The sequence below is a fragment of the Chlamydotis macqueenii genome, chromosome 23, assembly GCF_036417535.1.
Source record: "Chlamydotis macqueenii isolate bChlMac1 chromosome 23, bChlMac1.mat, whole genome shotgun sequence".
Taxonomy (NCBI): Eukaryota; Metazoa; Chordata; class Aves; order Otidiformes; family Otididae; genus Chlamydotis; species Chlamydotis macqueenii.
Genome location: NC_141578.1, coordinates 1792089 through 1814934, shown reverse-complemented (window position 1 = coordinate 1814934; position 22846 = coordinate 1792089). Strand labels below are relative to the sequence as shown.

Sequence of the window (22846 nt, the reverse complement as noted above, 5' to 3'; positions counted from 1 at the left end):
GAGGTGTCTGTCTGCCTGTTGTGAAGAATTTCTTGTGAGAGGAATGGCTGCAGACACCAAGGTCAGTGAAGAAGGAGGGTGGGGGGAGTGAGACTGGGTAGTCTGGTCCTGATCGAGGCTGAACTACGGCAAGGACACACGCTTACTGTCTCTGAACTTTAGCCACAGCTCGCAGAGGCTGCTACAGCCCGGTCTGGGCTGAGCCAGCATTGTCACAGACAAATGTGAAAATATGAAAATCCAAAGGGTTGCCCCAGCCTTTACTGCCTCCTCCGTAGCTGCCAGCCAGGGTATTCAAGGCCCTTAACACAGTAGCACCACAATACTACATATTTCCAGGTGCCTTGAGAGACATTTTCTTTCACATGATCTCTAGTCACAGAATCACAGAATCACAGAACAGTTTGGGTTGGAAAGAACCTTTCAAGGCCACCCAGTCCAACGCCCCTGCAAGGAGCAGGGACATCTCCAACCAGATCAGGTTGCTCAGAGGTGGTTTAGGCTCTTTCTCCCATATACAGAGAACACCAAAGACAAATGCATCCATGTCTTAAAATGAGGCCAAAGGTGCATGTGGTATTATGGAAGATAACGCGTATCATAGCTGTCTGTTCATGGCTCCCGATCTATATCAGCAACCCATAAGCTGGGGAATGTCTGCAGACACCCCAGCTCATCTCTTCACCTTCACAAATGAGAATACTCTGAGTCCTTCAGAAGGGATGGGATTAGTCTGGCCTCTCAGTAATGTCCCCAGCTCAGACACCTGGGTTTCCCCTGCAGTCAACCAAGAGGCACTGACTTTGTTAGGGGGTAACTCACTGATTTCAGCTCCATTGTCCGCTGGCTGCACCTCTGCAGCGGTAATGGGCACCCAGCTCAGATGCAGAATCCCCTGAAGAAGTGATATGCATACAACCAGTTGACTCCTGCACAGACTATTGCAGAGCCACAGCCACCACGTGCCACGACCTAGCCTGGCCCTGGGCTGTCAGTCCTGTGTGCCTGTGGTATCTGAAGCTCTACGTGCAACACGTCTGCAAGCAGAACGAACACAATGTCAGCCGGTGACAGCAATAGTTTTCCTGTACCTCAAGTTCCACTTGGAGGGGGACAAAGACTCAGAAGTTTTCTAGGATGCATTAAACATCACATCCTTTTTTACTGGCTCTTGTTATCACTACCTGATGACCCAGGAGGGTGTAGAGACTTTTTTTTCATGACTGGGCTGAATTGCAACACCTTATTTATCTAAAAGCTGGCTTGCTCAAGATGAGACGCTGTCACCTGGAGTGTGTTTCAGGCATCACCCAACAGACACAGTGGTTAAAAGCAGGCAAATGTGTGTAGTCTTCACCAGCTGCTGAAACCACTGTTGCTGCCAGGATGAAAGGCTGCAGATCTGCAGAATGTCACAAGAGCCCAAAACTGAGAAGGATTCTGGGGAAAAAAGGGAGCCCTGGACACCAAGAACACTCCCTCCAGCTCTACCAGGTAGAAGGGCTCAAACCAGAGAGCCGTATTTTGGCAAAATATGTGTGGTGCTCATTGAGATCTGCCTTTGGGCAGGAGCCACCAGAATAATCCATGAACTTCAGAAGAGAAGATACTTGAGAAGGAGGTTTCTCAAAACAAGTCAGTACTGTTCAACCACCTGATCTGAACAAACAGTGCAAAACACAGATTTCATCACCAGAACCAGTACTATGGAGTACATACAGTACAGCATGGTTTGGTTTATTGTAGAATCATAGAATGGTTTTTCCCAAAAAACATTTAGGTGTTAAACTACTCATCAGCTAGCTGGAGGAAAGGTGCTCTCATCTAGTAGAGCTGCTTCTGTAAGAGGAAGGACTCTTCTGAGAGATAGTTATCAAAAAGATGGCTCTTCTATGTCTTACACAGCCAAAGCCAGTTCAATAAATGGAAGCAATCACATGATCAAGAATAGTTTGAGAAATTAAAAAAAATTGTGACCAAATGCAGAGGGACTGTTCAGTACACATAGTTTGACAGTCCTTGTATACTCAGTATTTTGATCTCCACGTGCCACTCTCACTACCTGAGAACATCCAGTGACCCCTTTTTCATCTCTCGCCACCCAAGGAGATCAGATCCATGGGGATCTGCTCTCTGAGGAGCACAGCTCTTGAACCAGAGCTGACACTGTCCACTGTCGCTGCATCACAGAGCAGTTTTGTGTCACAGACAGACCCAGAGGATCACAGATCCCCCTGGAACCACTCTCACACCAATGGAAATCACCCCACGGGATCACCTCTGAAAGCCTGGAAACTATCCAGTCCTTCCCTTGCTCATAGAGACAGTTTGCTAACCTGCAGATGAGTTATCCACCTACACAGGAGATTTGCTGCATGAAAACTGAATATAAGATTATCCTTGTTATAAAGGCAAAAATCCTACCTGAAGAACTACTAGAATAGAAAGAACAGAGCCCCAAACAGGAAACTACCTGTAGCTATTACCCAGCTAACCCCTCTTCCTGCTTGCAGAGGTTAATAATGGCATGCCTACAAGAAAACCCCTCCCTACCCAAAGATCAGGCTACTCAAATGAAGATCAAGCTCTCCAAGTGCAGAATCCTCCAACCAGAGACAGTCCCACACAGCAAAGACAGCCCAGATGTGGTCCTAACCCGTCTCTGAAGGTCCCTTCCCAACAAAAGCACATTCCAGATCAAGACTAACAGCAACCTGCCAGATGCTTTACAAGGGTTAATGGCATTCCAAGTAAGGAATTTTTTTCAAAGAGGACATGTCCTTAGAATGTTTCCAAAGCAATATGGACAACTGCTGCCAATGTCATCTCCTTTGAGTCAAGAGCAGAAACGTTTGTACAAACTGCCCTCCGGACGAATCCAGCTCTGCAGTGGGTTTCACATGAAGCAGGGGGGTGTCCCCCAGCCAAATCAGATTTACTCAGGGGACACAGCCCCAGCTGAGCCTATGACTGGAAGCCTCATCAGAACCAGTTCTGCCAGATGAGCCGTGCCCCAAGCCAGGAGAAGTGTATAAATGGAGCCACTCCCTAACCAAAGGGCATCCAGTGCTGGAGAGTATTCCTCTCACAGCAGCAGTTCTCCTTCCCTTCAGAAAATGCCATTATTCTTGAAGTGACCTTTCCAAAGCAATGACCAAGTCTACAGTTTTGAGCACTGCACGGTGCAGAGCAAGGCTTGCTTTGGAGAGAGCCTGCCTGCCCGGGTCTGACTTCTCAAAAGCAATATTTTCCCTAGGCAGAAGCCAGCTGCAGTCCCATGTTTAGTAATTCTGTCATCCCTCCCACTACACTTTTATAGTCTTTAGTCAGAAATTCCCTAGAACAAGTTACTTCCAGTTTATGTAACGTTTCTGTTTCCTATTCCAGAAGAATTACAAAGCCTCTGGAAGCAGCATGCCAATGCCACTGGTGCTCCAAGTTGGCCAGGGCTAATTTTACATATGTTAAACATGAAGTAACTGGGCACAGGGGTAACTAGTATTTCATGGCAACATGCTAATGAGTGACATTTCTTGGCATGCACACTCTGGGATATACTTCCTCTGCTCAATACAAAATTAGGGAGGCTGAGCAGAGAATTAGCCAGAGAAATTTGGAAATCAACATTCAGATGTGAAAAAGGGCATGATTTGGCTCACGCTGCTGACTGTGAGGCGGGATTTTCTCAATATCTATATCATGCCTTGGGTCAAGGGCTCAACAATCTCAGTGTTTTGGTGGAAGTCATGACAAAGGCTATGAGCCCTGTTAATTAGTCTCACGCTTGTGCTACAGTGTGAAAAATCTCCTTTGGACTAGGGACCATCAGGAATGAGCTCAGGAGCTTCTAGAGTTTGTGTGACAAGCTGCCACGTCTGCCTGGGAGTTGTTGTAACTTCTAGGTTGGTGCAGAGCTGGCCCTGTACAACAGTGATGCAGCAATGGCACTGCAGTAGCTGCTGGGAACACTTGCAGAAGACACAGATCCTCCTTCTCCAGACCAATAAAACACTGCAACCTTGAACTGCAACGTTTTGCAGTTCAAAACATGCAAACTGCCGTCTTACAAGGCTATGGTCTGTGCAGATCAAATCTCTTCCAAGACTACGGCAGAATATAGTTGGTGCTCCAGAGCTGGAGGCAGCGTAGCCATCAGCATCAGGGCAGCTTTGAAGCAACATCACTACAATGCCATCAAAACCCCAGTAGGTTTTTTTTTTTTTAGTGAGAGCTCTGCTGCCTTGCAGAGATACCTCAGCTTGGGAATATTTGAACTCACTGGTGTGTTTTACATAGCCTATCATTATAGGCAACATTTACAAGAAGGGACCTGATGCTAACTGAGACATGAAGGACCATCCTCCACCCTTGCGTAATCCCTAACCTCAATGGGACTGGATGCTCTGGAGAGGAATGAATTGAACAGCTTCTGTTCCCTCCTCTTTCCTGGCTAGGTAAATTATTCCAACCAGGGTATTTATTTCAATTTCCAACTCAATCTTTTCTGGAACCCAATTCAGACCTTTTGGGCAAATGAAGCAAGGGCTGGGTGGAAAGACAGAGGGGTAAATACGACTGTTCAGCGGGTTCTCAGCTCTGCTCTGTGTCAAACCCTCAGGAACCAACTCCTTCAAAATTAGCAGATCTTTTAGGTTTGTTTTCTACAAAATCAAAGCAATGTGACAGCCAGGAGAGGCACTCAAACTGCACACCAGGCTTTCCGCTCTTCATCTCCCCACCCTCATCTTGCAAAGATGCTGTCAGCTAATACCACCACGGAGGCTGGGAGATCATGTCACCCAACATAACACAGCTACAGCAGAGATGCGTACACTGAGCCACTCATATTGGTTTCCCTCTGTAGCCCATGAAAATAAATAAGCCCTTTAAGAGTGTGACTCATCTGACCCACTTTAGACTCCGCTGCAGATGCGATTAAGCGCAGCGTGCACTGGTGAGCAGATCTCCAGGCGCTATACAGCAGCTCAGGTGACTAGCTCTGATGGACAGACCTCCACAGCAGGTGTCTACATTTACTCAGCAGCAGACTTACTTGGAGCTGGACTGAGCCTGTCCATAAACCGCGTCCTGCTTGCAGCTCATCATGGGCTGGGCGTAGACCACATCAGGCTTGTTGCTCGAGGGACAGGAGAGAGCCCGTGCTGGCATTTTTTTACTTGTCCTGGTAGTTCCTTGCTGGGTGCTACAGCTGCTGTAGATGCTCTGGCGGTTCAAGGTTGTCTTGTGCTCCGCCCGGCCCCCCACTTGACTCTTCCTCAGTGTGCCCCGGGGCGGTTCGCAGTAGAGGTCGGGCTCGCTTCGGCTGCTCTTGATGTTCTGCACAAAGCAGTAGTCGCTGCCGGCCCTGGCGGGGCTGCAGACAGCCTTGCTGTAGTGCTTGCTGCCCCAGCCCTCCATCTGGCTGTACGAGCTGTAGCGCCTGTTCTCTACGTCCCGCTTCAGGGTCCCATTGTACAGCTGGTCAATGAGAAAACAGGAGACAGAAACATTAGGAAAGAGTTGAGCTGTAGATCAGCATTGGCAAACCCACTCCTGCATGGGTGTCATGGCTACCAAACTCCTATACCTCTTAGATATTTTCGTGGCCTCAAATTTACGGGAGGTTAGCCCACCTGCAGCCCTTACAAAGGTGGCAAACCCTCCCTTGAAATCTGGTGACCAGGATGTGGAATCCAGGAGCTTGAAAGCAGAACTGAAAGCCCAAATAGGACCCCGGCATTAGAGAAAGTATCTTCTTTCTAACACTTGGGGTCTAACCCAACCTGTACTTAGAGGAGCTCACATCACATCTCTTGCCATCACAGCGAATAATGCCTGCATTTATTTTTAATTTCCTTATGCTATTTTGTTCCCATTCCATCTATAAGCTCCTTAAGAAGGGAGTAAAGGGAGTGAAAAATCAGTAAGAAGGGATCCTTGAATCTCATTGTGCCAGGAAACAAGTGGAGACAATGAATATGTTTATGAGTTACAAGGTGTGTAGCATCAGCTCATATAATGGGATGTTCTGAGAACAATGGGGGATCTGCAATAACAATGGAGATGACTAAGCCAGAAAGCAGGAAAAAAAAAAAAAGGATAAAAGACAGTAAAAGAAACATCTGCAACTAATCAAACAAAAAAAAATGGCTTTAGCTGGCCTGCTGTCAGTTCAAAATATCTTCACCATTTTACTAAAAGTCCTCCAGATCTGTCTGTACAAATTTGTCTGTACCAAAGAACACCAGGATTGAATCCAATATTCTTTTCCAATATTAAACCTTCTGGATGTCAAGGCTGGCACCTGGAAGCTTGCAAGGTTGTATCCAAGTGAGAGACAAGTCACTGAGGTGTGTACTCCAGAAAGGAAAATAAATAAAGCTGTTGTAGCACTGTTTGCCCCTTGATATCGATTTTTTCCACTGCACCCCCTTCATGACCCTGGCAAACAGATGTCCAAACAGAGCAAACATGCAGAAAAAGAACTAAAGAACAAAACTGCCTTCCCCATCCCCCTTTGGTTTATCTCAGGAAAGCTCATCCATGGTTTCTTGTTGGGCTAAGGTTTTTTTTTTCTCACCTAACTTTAAGTAGCGGTACTTTGAGACCTCTTTCTGCAAAAGCCAGCCAAGGATCCCTTGGGCTGGGAGAGAAAAGTCCACACTGGCATCTTATTATTTCCATGAAGATTCAAGGTGTGGAAAGCCTGTGCCTGGTGCAATAGTCCATGTCACTGAAAAAAAAAAAATCTGTATTTCCTAACCTGGAAACATCACATGACAGAGAAATTGGTATCCTCTGCAGGCTCATCCTGAGTCCCGCTGCTCTGCCCCCACTTCATCCCAGCCCTGAGCACACTCAGCATCATTCCTGTCTCCAACACTCTGCAAAACTGTCATTATGTTAATTAATTAAGCCAAATATTTCCATTACCAAACTGATCTTCAGGAATGCAGTGAATCCTCTCTGCTGCATCCCAGAGAGTTGCACAGGTAACGGCTAAAAACTTAAAAGGGGTCACCTAGCAGGTGTGCCATCTGGATAAGAAGAAACCCTTTAGTCCAGCTACACCGATACCCAGATCGCTCTGTTGTTTGGGCACCACTCTGAAGTAGTTTTCATACTTTCATCCTGCAGGTTTGCATCTAAACAGGTGAATTGCTGGAAGGGGAGAAAAGGGGAGCAAACTCTCTTTGCGTTTAGTCCAGAGGACACAGAAAAAACCTGTTAGTACGGCAGCACAGCAGGTAACAGGTTTGGTGCACACTGTGGAGCTCCCAGGGGTTTGGAAGAAGAATTTGCATGCAGTAAGAAGAGCAAGGATGAGGCACATGGGTAAGTGTGATGACTCTTGTAGCCTCCCCTAGCAGTAGGACAAGCCCACAGAAATTTCCAGGATGGCCATGCACAGAGGGTCTCTCAATCCTGGTTTTGCTCTGGATGCAGCATGCACGCAGCACTGGCAGAGCCACTCTTCATGAAGTCAAGATCTACCCCACTGTTGATGAGTATGTCCTTCTAAGGGTGACAGCATCCTCATCTTTTCCTCATCTTCCTGGGCAGAACCCACTCCAGGGCTGGCCGCTGGCAGTGGCTGGCTGCAGGACCGAGCAGCAGCTTGTTAGATGTGAGCCTTGTCGTTTTTCTTTATGAGTCAGTGGAAGCTGGGATTATTCTGTAGGGCTGTCAGAGGCTTGGCAGAGCTGTGGAGCCGCTGGGCATTTGTTGAAACCATTTCAGTTAACCATGGAAGAGCCAACTTGCTATTTATCTAGAGCTGTCGTTTGCTCTCCGGTGCGCTCACATGGGCTCTCTGCCAGCAGAACGGGTGAAGGCGTGAGTGTGTCTGTGATTGTAGACACAGAATTATCAATTCTGTATTTCCTGCCGTGTTTTATAGTGGCGTATAGCATTGTCCTCTTTCTCGCCAGCTCTGAGACGGGTGAAGCAAAGTGGCTGTCTGTTTGGAAAGACATCTTTCTGCAACACAGGGAGCCCTGAGCAGCAAGTCAGTGCAGGTCCTGGCAGGGCGGGGAAGCCTTTTGCAAACTCATGGGAAAATAGTTCCCGTGTGATGTGAAGCTCATTACCAAAGTCAGTGCATGACTTTTATTGCTGATTCTACCAGATGCTTGGCTGAGCCCATTTTAATCTCTTTCAAGTGGCACGGACCTAATTGGTATCTTAGAATTCCTCTTTGCAGCAAGAGCCTGATCCAAAGCCTCCAAATCGATGAGGAGTCTCCTACCCGCTTCAGCGGATTTCAGACCTGCTCGCCAATGAGTCTCTACGAATCCTTGCACAGGCGTAGCTCACCTGATCGTTTCTTGATCTCCGCAAAGTGCCATGTCTGTGCCTTCAGAGCAGCTCTCAAACTAAAACCTATGTCCCCGTTTCAGACATTCACCACGCTAAGTCAGAGACCGTCGCTTCCAACACTGGAGCAAGCGTGGCCAAGGGGATGGAGTTCCCCGCGTTGTTATCTCTTCGCTGGATGCAGCAATCAGTGAGATAGGATGCACAGCAAGGCAGAAGCAACGCACTCCTCCATCTGGAGAAGAGATGTCATCTCTGAAGGTGAAGGTGATGCTATTACACAGTCTGTGGTTTAAAGAGCCACCTGACAACAATCTGGTAACTTCTGCTGATGCCATTATGTGTGTAGAGTGAGCTTTCCCTATGTAGAATAGTTTAGTGAAAGGAAATAATCAACCTCTCGCCTTCAAACCTCATAAACCACCCAGATTTCCTAACACTCTGAATCGCATCTGCCCACTGCTTGTGGGTGTTTGCAGGGGGGAGGTGGGCCAGGTCCACACCTCCTCCCTTTAGGAGTGCGGAGGAATCTGGAGGAGACAAGGAAGTCCTTCAAAGCGAGGTGGAGACAGAAAACAGTGATTCCCTCTATGCTGCAAGGTCTGGAAACCATGGGACCTTCTCCCCGTGGGACCTGAGAAGTCAGGGCAGCTTGGTAGGACTCTCCTTGCAGCCAGACACCATCGTGCACTGGCAGTCTCCTGCGGTGGCAGGATGCAGGAGGATGCTCATGTGCAGCCGGGCAACGCTGACATCCTGAATCTTAGCCCAAACTTCTCCTCCCTAATGTGAAACGTGCCTGTATGTCTGAGGCCAAGCCTTGGGAGCCGTTCATTCATATTAAAACAAGGAGGGGAGGCACGGGGAGGAAAGACGGCGAAGATGAGCACTGATAGCGTGCAGGTGCTCGTGTCAGTGCTCTCCTTCACTGGCAGCAGCAAAGACCTGCCTGTACATTGATAAACATTTGTGGATCACCGGTGCCCAGCGTGCAATATGGGACCCTTTCAGGAATATCTATTGGAATATCCAACAGTCACACAGGACAGGTAAATAAATATCTTTAACCTCTTATTTCAGCTGGAATACAACTGGTGCTAGAGAGAAAGTCAACATGGCATTATCCCAGTCATTGATCGTGAGTCTGTTTCTACTTTTTCCTTCTGTTTCACAGGAAAAGTCCCTCTCCTCCTCCCGCTTTCCAGAGAAGCAGAGGCTCAGAGCAAGGCGCACCAGCCCCAGGAATCACACTCCCATCTCAGTGCTGCCTTTCCATGTTGGAGGCCCTCCCAGATAACTGGGTGTTTCTGACTTCTGCATCTGAGGACGCGATCAGTTCATTACCTAGCTCTAATTTTTTTCCCTTGCAATTTGTTTGTTTCTAGAGCAGCAGACAGAGAAAGAAGTAAAGGACTCCGTATAAACACGTCAGGAGCAGGTTTCTCCCAGGCTGGAGGGCAAAGCACAGGCAATGCAACATGACAGCGTCCCACCCTGAGTGATGGGTGGGGAAAACTCTTGATGCTACTTGCGAAATGCTTTAGCTGCTGCCTGCTACACACTCCATTGCAGGGAGAAAAATTGCAAAACCAGCAAATATATTGTTTATCTATTTCTGAAATGCTCTTTCCCACCTCTCCTGGGTGCTGCCTTTCTGTATGCTTTTTCATCTGAGAGTTAGGTCTTGATGGGCTAGTTTGTTCTGGCCAGGGAATGTAATGTCCAACTTGCTACTCCAAAGCATAAAGCTTCTTGCAAAACTGACTGAGCAATGATGTGCAACAACTATAAATCTTTGTTTTCTTTGATAAGCTTGCCCAAATTAATCTATTTCTGGAATTCTTTTAAACTTGAATGTCTCATCATAGCAAATGACAAATTTTGTCCTGAAATCTGTATGGAACAAAGCTCCCACTGATGATGAGAGATTTTTATCCACAGAGGCAAAGCCAGCCAGGGAGAGCAGCGAGTGTTCCTGTCTCGTGGCGAGCACCTCTCATGCAGATCAGGCATTTGGGAGAGAAAGCTCTGCAACTTTCTCCCACAGAGAACATTTGTTTAATAATCTACATACGGTGTCTAGTGCAGAAGGATCACCAAAGTGCGTGTTTCTCATTGGTGCCATAACGGACATAACTGCTACAGAAACTGAGCTGTGTGGGCCAGTGCAGCACTGACCCCAAGGCCCCAGTGATGCTGCCTGAGGGAAGCAGTGGTGAGCGCTTGTGGCCCAGTAGCCACTGGTCCCCAGCTGCTATGTGCCAGGGTCCAGCTCAGTTAACTGCTTTAATTGGAGCAACGTCAGACATACCAAGTATTCCTTGGACTGGGAGCAGCGCTGCTCTCAGAAATATTGCTCACTGAAAGCCCCAAGCTGAGGCCAGCTCCGTGAAGATGATGATCTGCTCACTGTGTTGGAGGCAGAGCACCCTAACATCCGAGGTGCACCTCCTCCCCTACCCAGCACACCAGGGGCCTATTTGCACCTTGTTCGGGGCAGTGCCGCTGTGGGCACACTGTGGCTTACGCACACATCGTGCTGGTGTATTTCCTTCTTGTGGAAGCAGCAGCACGGAGAGGTCAAGTGTGCTTCTACACCTTGTCCTGATGCTGTGTCGTCTTGACAGACACAGGACCTAGGAACCTGAGTCTTTGCTGATGGCATGCATCCCAGCTCCACAAACTGCCTTCCCTTGGCGGTCAGGATTTGGCTGTGCCTGCCGTTGGGGTGAACAGCATGCTCTTTGCAACCCACGGGCCACCGGATTGTGACGGCAGCTTTGAGCCCAGTGATGAACAGATCCCATTTTTGGGGTGGTATTAATCTGTCAGAGTCAAGGGTGCAGCTCATGCTGAGACTTCTCCTGCCGTGACTGCGCTGCTCTAGGTGCCCAGTATAGCTTACTTAAACCTCCCTTGGGTTTGTCTGTGTAAATCGTGGTCACCACTCACCTTCTGTGGCACCTCAGGCACGGCTCAGGACTTAAACCAGCCAGGACACAGCATAGCCAGCTCCTGCGGTCGGATGGCTTTAGGAACATAACTCCCATTGTCCGTGGGGTGACAAATGTCTCTAAGGGCTTTCTGGGCTCAACAGCACCCAGACTGAAAGATCACCTAACACAGAGAGGTTTGCAGTCACAAAGGTTACTGCATCCCACCGTGGTCACTGTGCAAACAGGACTGGGGACTTCACCCCTACACCGATAATGAGCAGGTACTCATTGCAATGCTAGTCACAGTCATGCTACAAACAAGGCTCTCCACAAGAGGAATAAACAGAAAGTAGTCTTTAATAATGGGGAAACCAATGGTCTTAGTCAGAAGTGTGATCTATCGTTTCTTTTGCTCTAATATTTTAACATCAGCATTATCAGGTTAAGAAGAAAACTCAGAAGCAAAAAGCTTGACATTTCCAAGAGGACACAAAACAAGAGAAAAGGAGGAAGTCAGGAATAATAGTTTTTAAGAGCTATGGGTGAGACAGAATTCCTCCTGTCATTTAGAGCCACCATCTAAGGAAATGCCTTCGATTAAGGCAATCTCAGAGCAATGTCTAAGTTGCAGGTGCTGTGGAGCAGCAACATGGACATGGATTGCCTGTTACACCTTTTAAACTCCAGAAGTATGAAGAGTAAGTAATTTTCCTGACTGCTATACTGGATCAGTCCTCTGAAATATCTGAATTTGCCTGTGCATCTCAAAGGACTTTCCAACTTCTCAGAAACATTCACAGCACCAGCTCCAGCTGGAAAGAAGTCCAATTTTGTCCAAAAGCAATTTTGCCTTCAAAATTAGATTTGCTTTATCTTTGTTTTCATCTCTTACAACCCAGGGATTACAAATAAGAAACTTTTTCTTTTTTTTTCAGAATGCCTAGAACCTGCACGGGCTTCACACAGGACAGTAGACAGAAGTTAAAGGTAACCCAAGCTGGAGGCTGGTTGTGGATGTATCTAAACCTATAATACCTTTCTGGGAGAAGCAAAATGGAGGTTCCTCAGTGTGGTTGAGGAGTATGATGTCTGTTAAGCTTGTTAAGCAGATTTAGGCTTGAGGTTATATGTTCCAATGTGCCAATGGCACTTGGGACTCATCGCCCCTAAGTGCAGCCATCTACCTGTTAGGTGACTGCTCCGATCCAGCTGCCAGTGGAAGGAGATAGGCATCCAAACGGGCTGATTCATCCTGACCTGACAGATCTCCAAGATAGAGGAGATGAATCACCTCCTCGTAGCTCTCTCTTTGTTGGCTATGGGAGGAGTCTAGACAACTTGTTAAGACTAAATGGCTGATTTTCAGATAGACACAATTACGTAAGGCAAATTTTACTGTGAATCCTTCCCATGTCCCAGTCCCTTTTTCTAAAATAGCCCAGGTCCTGAAGACCTTTACCAAAAATTTATAGAACGAAAGGCTTGTAAGACATTTAGGTTTGGAGAAAGACCTTCCCTCATCAGTAAATGCAGAAGAGCCTTTCAGAGGAAAGCCATGAGCTGCGCAAGTCCATGGTCAACCAGAAGTGACGGAACTGCTGTGTCCACGGTGCTCTGTGGTGCCTAATGGAGGCCCTGATCTTTGCAGTCATCTTGCGAGCTGTTGACCAGAACACCAGCATTGCAGGACTGAAATCCCCAACAGCCAGTCATGTTTCTAACTACCTAGTGTTTGTCCAGAAGATGGGAAGAACATCAGGAATGAACAAAATTAAACACACTAGCAACATTAGCTGCAGTACCACCTTTCCAGCATGAGCATGAGCTGGAGCAGAAACTGCAGAGCTTCCTCTCTCTTTAACAACAACAACAGAAGACCGGCTAGAAACTACTGGAATGGTTGGAACAGAGCAGTTTTGCCTAACAAAGCCTAACAAACTCCATTAAGGAATCACAATAGACAAACAGCAATATATCATTGAAAAAAAAATCACAATCATTTGACTTGTTGAATTTGAATGGTTGGACCGGGCTCTGAGCAACCTGATCTGGTTGGAGATGTCCCTGGTCCTTGCAGGGGGGTTGGACTGGATGGCCTTGAAAGGTCCCTTCCTACCCAAACCATTCAATGATTCCATGATTTATGAAGCTCAGACACTCCACCTCTGGCTCAGGAGGTCCCCCAGTTGCAAATTCCTGGTGGCCACAAAAACACTCTGAGATGCATCACTGCCTGCTTACTATGCTTAGACCCTTCCACAGGCACCCATCACTGCCTTAGATGGGACAGTTGACTGGATGGACCTCTGCTCCATCCAGTCACAGAAACACCACTGTCTGGAATTTAATCAGCTAAGCAAAGGACATTGAAACAAGTCAACAGACAGTCTGTAAATAAAAATTTCAAAGACACGCCAGTGCTTCCAGTCCTTCCTACTGAACATGCACAAGGCAGCAAGCCCAGTGATACAAACCTGGCAAGTGACATCGCTGCCTTGAAGCAAGCATACTACACCAAGGCCATTAAGACAGACGACAGATAAATCTTTCTGAAGCTGCGGAATGCTGATGCTATGAACAGGCAGAGGATCTGGCAACCACCAGGAAAAGCTTCAAACCTCTGTCTGTGTGCTTGAAGCCAACATAAGCACCTTTCCTGGTTCAACCCTTTGATGGTGGCCAGGGAGCTGCTTTACAGTCCCAGAGCTGTTGAAAGGTCTTTTTCCTGTATTCAAATCACAGATCTGTGAATTGCTCCTTTCTACTTTATAGCTGATGAAAACTGAGGAAGAACAGAATACAGATCTGAGGTGGAGGGGCAACATGAGCACAGGTTGTCCCAGTAGACAATGGAGAGGTTTGGAGTGATTTCCAGTGTACCAAGAGTCTCTCACCAGACAAGACCAGGACCTCGGTGGGATTTATAAACTCAGATTGCACAAAGACAAGTACTGTGGTTTTTTTTTCTGGCAATCTAATATTTTCTTTGGAAATCACTATGGGAGAAGTGGACTACCTCTTTTCCAAGCTCAGAGAACATCTGAAAAGGGTCTGCACTGGCATTGAGATCGGGAATAGAAACACAGCTATAATGCAAACCCACTGATCATCACCACTCAACCACATTCATGTTGTTCACAGAGAAGTTTTGGTACACGGCAATAAAAATGGAAACTGTTCCAGGTGAGCATGGATGTGCTCCAAACTTGAACTGAGTTGTAGAAGTCTGAACCCATGACTGATCCTTCAGAGAGCTTCAAATCTCTTGTGCCATGTGGATATTAATCCACAAAACCAAACTAAATCTTGTCCGCAGTAAAATGCCCAACCACATACAACATAGATATGTGGTCCATGATCACCCTCTTCCATTGCATTGAATTACTTTCTAAGATAGCCATGGCCATGCATAGTCTCTCTCGGGCAAGTTTCTGAAGTGCTATGACCTTACTACATGGCTACTCCTGATAGAGGTTGCTTTCTGTACAGGTTACCTCAAAAGTATGCCACAGTTCCCAGATAAAAGAGTCTCTTACCGGATATCCCCAGCTGCTGTTTCCTGCTTGGGTTTTGGCATAATAGCTGCCCCGGGATGTCCCGTAGCCATAACCATCAGCTAAACCATCGTACATGGAACCTGTAAACAGAAAAAGCATGGTCAGCAGGTGAAAGCGGTCCCAGTAGGCATCCCTTCAGAGTGCAGGGCTCTTTTTTTCCAGTGAGTTTAGTTACTGAAGACCCACAGAGTTAGAGACCTTAACAGAACGTAGGAAGGACAGGCAGTAAGTTGAGCCCTTGCCATTACAGGCAGCTCATAGAAGATGTTCATTCCAGAAGGGTTCTTGAAAACTCCAGCCCTCAGATCACAAGCAATAGCCTAAGGTTTTCAGCACAAAAGACCAAGTGCTATAAAATCTACAGCAGACAATAGCAGACATGGTCAGAGACCGGGCCAGCATCTTAGGTTTTTGCTATGAGAAGAACTGGATGATATTTTGTGCTACACATCCTGGAAGGTCTGAACCTGGAACACACTTCCCTTGCAGGTAAATAAATTTTGCCTTTTCTCTGAAGACAAAACTCACCCCTGAACCTTTCACCAGTCTGGCTTTCCTGCCCTGAATACTAACAATCACATCAACAGAAGCAGCCTGAGCAAGGCTTGCTAAATTCAATAAATAGCAAATAACAAACATGATGGGTACATGATGATCAAGTTTATTTAACACCTGGGGATCTGAAATAGTCAAACAGCAAAAAACTTGATTGCAGTGCCTTGAATTTCCATCAGCAGTCTCCAAAAGATTAGGCTGTGAGTTTGTGCTTTTTTTTCCTGAAAATGTATTATGATCCATCATTATTTTGGGCCACTGGGAAGATACGTGAGACTAGATCTGAGACACCTGTTGTAAAACTGCAAATATCTTGGATCAGGAGGGAGTCATCAGCCATTTCTACTATTTCTCAGTGTTTTATTCAGAGTGATTGGATTTACCTATCCCAGCTCTACTAAAAGCTCTTCCAGTTGTCTCTCACCAGTAACCTTTGGCAGTGCACTCTTTGGATTCCTCCTAGAAGTATTTTACTCAATGCTGCATTCATCACTACAAGAAAAAAAATGAAGTGAATCGATCTCTTTCTGTGCTGGAATTCCCTTAACTCCCTTCAGATAGTCCAAAAGAGTTTAGGGTCATTTAACTTTCATTTTCAAAACTGTTCAATAATTGTGGCATCTCAAGTCCCGTTATGAGGAAGTGCAAACTCTACACTCCAATTAACTTCCAGGGGAAGCTCTGAATGTCTAACAAAGTACAAAATCAGGACTTACCTGTCTTACGTTATGCACCTAAACTGGTGGGTAATGTCAGAAATACCCTAATCTCTCTGATTGTTTGATAAGACTCATCGCGTAGATAAACTGGATAAGCTCGACCACAAAGGCCCTGAAGCCACTCAGGTCTTCTATAGCCACTGATCCTTGGAATAAATCTAGTTTATTGCCTTGCCTGAGGCATCCAGAACCTGTTATGGTGATTGGGATCGTGGCGAAAAATTCTTGCATTTTCTCAGGAAGATGATTCCCGTAGATGCAGTATAAATAATGAGATTTGCTTTCTGTTGTCAACAAGAAAGGAGCAAGACTGCGAGGATGGTAGCATCTGAAGAACATCACTGAATGCATAGTAAGCTATGGCGGAGTAGTTTCACAGACATAGACTTGTGCAGAAAACCACAGGATTTTGTTTTCCATACTCTAGACCCTTGGTGGACATTGTTCCCTATTAACATCTCTCCAGCTCCGATTGCTCCACATGTAATAAGTTGCACAGAACTTCCTCAAAAGGCAAGAAAATGGCCATCGACATGCAGTGGGAGATACAATTCAGCTGTGCCCTTCACCTTGTGCTTCCCTCCCCACCCTGGGATTTCCTAGAAACTCCAGATCAGGACATAGTGTTGGGCTTCAGCAGAAGCAGAGCTTGAAATGGTGAGTTTGGGCCAGGCGATTCACCAGGGGACAGTTGGCCAATGACAATAGTTCTGCTGAGCATAAAGATAAAACAATCCCCTGACAACAGTATCCTGGGAATTCCTCCTTACAGCGAATCTCTTATTCTGTGCAAACATCATGTCAATGCAGGCAGTAGCACCTGGGAGCGTTTTCCTGACACTGTGAGTGAGCAGTTGGAGGAAAGGGTTTCTGGACATGACTCACAGGTTAATCTGACCAGTCCTCCCTGGGGACCATGCTTTTCCTTTCAGCATGCATTCTTGCCGTGCACTGCACTAAAGACTTCAGAGTTGAGCAAGGAGACACCAAAAATAAGCCAGTTTAGGCACATCTTTGATTTTCTTGTATAAATTCACTGCTACATGGCCAAATTCAAAAGACCAGGCAGTTTATGCAAGCTTATGTTCTTCAGTTGTTGTAGAGTTGCCTTCACCTCCAATAACTTGTACATAAGAGCATACAAATATGTAATTATTTATAACCTCAAATGTTCAAGGCATTTTGAAGCTGCCTTGCTGGTTGGAGAAGGTGCTTCTCCTGCTGCCACGCAACTGTGATTTATTGCTTGGGGGAGCTCAGTCTGAAGGCCAGGAAGAACCTGGGGATTTTCTGATGGAGGTGGCTAAAGAAAACATCATCTTTGTTTAGTCCTGCAAGTTTAGACACTTCTCTGCCTGGTTCATCTTGAGAGCCAGCTTGGAGGTGTATCACCGTCCCTCTGGGAGAGGAAGGATATTCCTCTCTTCAGCCACCTCAAGGGTAAAGACCACACCCAGCTGGTCACAGGTCCCAAGAATCTGGGATAAAACCAGACTATTTACTGAAAAAAAAAAATGTTTTGGCAGATGGTGGAAATGCTGCTTGGAAGAGATGCTTCCCTGGTGCTTTTTTTTCTTGCTATGTCCATATGTCTGTGTCTCATTGTTTGTCATCCAAGCAGCTGTTTAGGTTTCTGAAGTGCCCACTTGCACTTGGACAAACACAGAGAAAGTTAAAACCTCTGTATTAGTAGTAGATAATAGATGGGACAGAGGAGGAAAAGACATGGATGAGAATCACTCAGATGAAGTACAGCCTCCCAGCGACCATGGCTGTGGGCAGAAAGTCCCACTGAGGTGCTGGCTGGGTGTCGTAGGGACCCCTCTTCGACTCCCTAATTGTCATTCCCCCAAGGCATTTCTTTCAACACTTGGTCAATCTAAAATCTCATTTAACTTCAGTGGGACACTTCACAAGGGTGAAAACTGACTACAACAGGTAAGGATTGCAAGATCTTACACTTAATCACCGAGAGCTTCACTCCATGCGTGCCTTGCCCTCATCCTCCTCTCTATGGATGCTATGGATCACTGCAGAGCAAAGTGAGACTTCCATCCAACCCAATCTGCCTCTGCTTGATGCGTTATCTACTTTCTTCAAAGGCAACTTTACATCCCTTGAATCTGAGACACTGGTGGCAAGGAGGAAATTTGTGTTAAAAGTGCCATTTTTCAAGCCCGAGAGTGAAAGACTTCAGCCGGACACATAAAGCTAACAGGGAGCAGTGTGGAAATGGATGCACGTTAATAAATATTAATCTGTGGCAAGGAAAGTCAAGACAAGAACCAGTCACTGGTAGTGCAGGCTAGACGAGTTAAATAATGAACTATGCCCGGCTTTAAAACAATAAGGATGATTAAACATAGGAAAAACGTTGTAAGAGAAGAGGGCCTGTGGGAGGCACAAGGCAAAGCCTGGATGCCTCCTACGAGAGAGGTGTTAGTGAAATCCCAAAAGTGGATATTCTTGCAGGAATAACCGAGCTTCATTCCTGCCTTCTGGCCTATGACCTAAAGGGTTTTGGTATGTTTTCTGCACTAGTAATCTAAGGTTTGTGGAAGGGCAGATGGCTTTCAGTGAATCATCTCATGCTGTAAATCTTCAAAAGGCTTACTATCCACAAAATCTCCTCTTCCCTTCACATCAGAGTAATGACCCCCATTAGAGCTAGGTGGGGTCCCATTAGAGCCAGGTGGGATTTCTCCCCTCTCAGCCACAGCCAGCGTAGCAAACCTCTAAATCACAGCTCAGCCATGAGACAGTTGGATACGCCACTCAGTTGTTGTTGGATCCGACACTCCGTTGGGTTTCCTCAGATCTCTGCTCCCTGCTATACCCTGCCAGCCAGTGACGAGTCGCTGGCAAAACTTTTCTTTAGCCAGAGGACTTTGCAGACTAACGCTGTTGGCTATGAGGAGCTGGTTCGGCTTGGCTTGGCCTTTTCTCCTGCCATGCCACTGAAGTTCATTTTCCCTGGAAATTTGCATTACTCGCAAATTCAGAGGGAACTATCCAGTTAGCTGTTCCCATGTGAGAAGAGCAGATATGCCCTAGGGCAAACCCCACAGACCCAAAACTCCGCAGCCATCCTTGGAAACACCCGGACCTGCTGTGCTGAAAAAAGGCCCCACTATGGATGAAGGATTATGCTGCTTGCAACTGATTTCTGCTCACTGCCCCACCCCAGTGCACACCAGTTAGAGCCCAGATGGATCACCTTGCCCTGCTGTGGCTTGTGCACATATTGGGTGACACCAGATCTTCAGAGAGTGGCCATAATGTCTTGACTTCCAAATAACCAACTAATTTTATGCGTCCATCAATTAGCAGGACATTGAGGGAATGTCTGTTGACCCTCTGAAGAAACTCCAGTTATGGGATACAACAACGCCCATCCCTATTACATGCAAGAGGTGCCCATGTCCATCCTCCTCACCCTACATACACAGGTGCACGCATTCCTGAAGCTGAGGCAAGCTCTGTGTCGTGCTGCAGCTCCTGCTCAAACCATAGATCAAAGTACAGCAAGAGTTGGCTGGACCTAGACCAAGAGCCAACCAGGCACAGGCAGGAAACTGTCTAGCCGCAGAGCAAACAAAGCACTCAAATGTTTATAAGGGGCTTCATGAATTCTCCAGCTTGTGCTGCCTTTGAGGAGCATCTTTGAGAATTCACAGGGCAATGCAGGTAGCTGGTGTTGGAGGAATATTTGAACAGGGAGGCATCCATGCCTGGCAGACCCATGTAGCCTGTTTGTAGGAAACATTCATGCTTCTCATTAGGTCTGCTCAGCTAACCTTTGAATCAACAGCAGCAACAATCGACCCTTGACGGTTTAGCCTGACTCTTTCAGGTTTCAGATAAGGAGAAAAGCCTGAGAATAAATGGAAACCTCTTGCCCTTCTCGGATTCCGTCCAGAAATGCACTGAGAGAGCAGCTGCTGGGGTGAATCAGCCATCAGCACCGTTGTGCTGGCCAACCTCCCCACGGTGGGAATAGGACGGCCTCAGCCCCGTGTTTGGAGGCAGCTCCTGGGAGCTGGACGTGACTCAGCTTCCCTGGGACACAGAAACCAGAGCTGCACATTTCCACGCAATTCCCATTCCCAGGCATTTCCAAAAGTGTCTGGAGGAGGGGTTTAGCTTCAGCCTGTCGAGCAGAGACGGGCAGCTTTGGAATTTGCTTTTTTTCTTTTTTTTCATTTCCCAGAGGTTTCACCTGGCTCCTCTCCCAGTAGAATAATCCCCCTCTGCCTCACTTCCCTCCTGCCTACGGGCAGCAGCAGGAGGCATCTCTCTGCTTGCTTCCCCTCGAAACATCCCTCCTCTGGAAAGGGAGGCTGGCACTGCCCCGATCCCCGTCCAGAGCCTCTCGTCTCGTCCTGATTTGTGTTTTATTTTGTTCAGGTCTGGCAGCATAACACCTTAAGCAATAAACTCTCCTGAGGTAGGAGGAGATTTGTGTCTTCCATTTTGCTGGCAGAAGAAAGCTCTCCTTGCCCTGTCCCCCACCCACCCCTTGGAGCCTATGTCCACAAACACACACACAAAAAAGAGAAAACAGAGATTTGTTCCTGGCAATGCCCATCATGGGTCACTTCACATGCTATCTGCCATGAAGCTGCTCTATTCCCTCCGTCACAGCAATTGTTATGCGTACAGCCAGGATGGTTCCTATGGGGGCACCACCTCCACTCTCCACCCAGCAGCCTAGTGCCACCCGGCTTCTTTTGGTAAACCAGCCCAAAACGTGTGTCTGAACCATGACACCTCACCAGCGCTGGACTCAGCCTCACGATCCAGCTTGGAGAAGCTGCCAGGCAAGCCATAGTCCCCAAAAGAGGTGGCAGAGACTGGCCCAGTACATCCAACTTTCCAGCAAACACCCCTCTACATGCTGCTCACTCCAGCGGCTTCTGAACAGTTCAGTCCCAGCCCCATCACCTCCCTCTCCCCAAAAACCTCAGGCTCTCCTCAGCCAGGCCAGTGAGCTCACTGCAGCTGCTCCAACAACCAGAACGTTTTGCACCGCAGCTGTCGCAACCCTCTGGGTTCGCAGCTCTCAGCTGGGGAAAGCTGGGGTTTACCTCAAAATGAGCTTTCTCCAGGTGCAAGGACAGCGAAGAAAACCATTTGCCAAGCCTTGACCCAAAGAGGAAGGTTTTCCAGTAGGAAACCTGGCTCCAGGACTTAGCCAATTTCTTGCTTCATGGCACAGACTCAGTGCATGGAGGTGGACGAGCTGCCCGGACCCCTACGCCCCTTTCTATCCATCTGCGAAATGGAGGGGGCTGCAAAGCATCTCCACTGAACCGACACAAGCCACTGTGGTAAGAAAAGGACATCTCTCCACCTAACTCATCTCCTTCTTACCACTCATGTCCCAGAGGCTCCCACACTCCTTAGCCTGCAAATGGGAGACATGTTGGGAACTTCAAAGGCAAATCCCGAGCTCAGGTTTGTGTCCTGTGTGAAGGCAGAGCTGCCTGCTCTCCATCTGCCGCAATGCTCGGGAGACAGCCGATCCCCAGCTTGTGGCCAGCTCCCGGCCCCACGGCACAGCAGAAGAGCATCACTGTTAGCTCTGGCCAGCCACAGGAGAGGATGGGTCTGGTGGAGGATTCCAACCATGGGAACGCTTGTCGAGGAAGGACTTGCAAAGGTTAGGCAGCTTTAGAGCCGAGGAACAAAAGGTTATAGCTCCACAATGCAATGTCCAAGCACCTCAGGGATGTGGAGCAGCGCGGGAGCAGTGGATGCATCCAGCTCCCCATTTTGTCCTAACTCTTCCATCCAGTGTGAGAAACCTCGGCACACCCTGCCTGGGGTAGCCAGTAAGAGACACAAACTGGTCTGTCCCTCACACACAAAACCCCACAAAAGCACCCCATAGCATCTGCTCTGTCCCCAGAGGGGACCCCCCAGAGCACGGCGGGATTTTACCTCTGTTGGAGTGGCCCACGCTTGACGACACAGATGACTTTTGCTTCTGCCGCTTCACCGTCATCATCACTTGCTCTTGGACACGCTGTTTTCCCGTGCCCTTGGTTTTCAGCTTGTGGTCCGAGGGCAGAGCCAGAGTGGAGCTGGCCTGGTCCTGGAAGCACTCATATGCCAACGCTGTTTTCAGTGGAGAGTGAAGCATGGCTGCAAGCAGACCGTGGGGCTGGGGGGAGAGGGGGCTGCACTTCACCAGACCACACACCACACAAGGCGACAGCAAGCGCGTCTCGTGCTGGGGTTAATCTCCCGAATCCCTCCTTGCCATACGTCCCCCAGCTGAGGGTGTCTCAGGGCTCCTGCTCCCGACTCGGCTCCCCGGCGTGTGAGCAGGCACACCCTCTGCCAGACTGGATATACAGCCCTGCCTGCACACACCCACACGCTCCTCGCCGCAGCTCGCTCGCAGCCCCCACGCCGCCGCTGCAGGGCACGCAGCTCCCCGCTGCCCTCACCCCAGATCTGCCTCCCCCAGATGGGTCGAGGGGGGTGTGAGGGTACCAATGGGGACTGGGCAAGGCTGGGACGCGTGAGGGTTGGGGACGGACATTACCAACCCCTTCACTGTGACAGGCCCATGGGTGAGGCTTTGCGGGTCTGGGTAGGAAAGAGCGCTCTTAGGCAGCCGGAGGGCTGGAGGATCTCCCACACAGCCTGCTCATCCTGTATTTTATTATTTCCCTTAGTCTAAACTGGATCAAAACGGTGCCTCGGTGCCAAGAGCCGGGGGACGTCCCTCCTAGTAGGAGGCAGCAATGCACAC

General features: G+C 47.9%; 1 protein-coding gene across 1 annotated transcript in view; it reads right to left on the bottom strand.

Annotated features, from left to right (window-relative positions):
• PKP1 (plakophilin 1) overlaps positions 1-22228 on the bottom strand; it is a 42395-nt gene extending 20167 nt beyond the window's left edge. The window contains exons 1-3 of the mRNA XM_010118629.2: positions 22027-22228; positions 14789-14889; positions 5054-5478 (exon numbers count right to left, since the gene is read on the bottom strand). Coding sequence (XP_010116931.1) covers positions 5054-5478; positions 14789-14889; positions 22027-22228 — 728 coding nt within the window. The remainder of the gene's footprint in view (positions 1-5053; positions 5479-14788; positions 14890-22026) is intronic.
• Between the last annotated feature and the right edge of the window lie 618 nt (positions 22229-22846).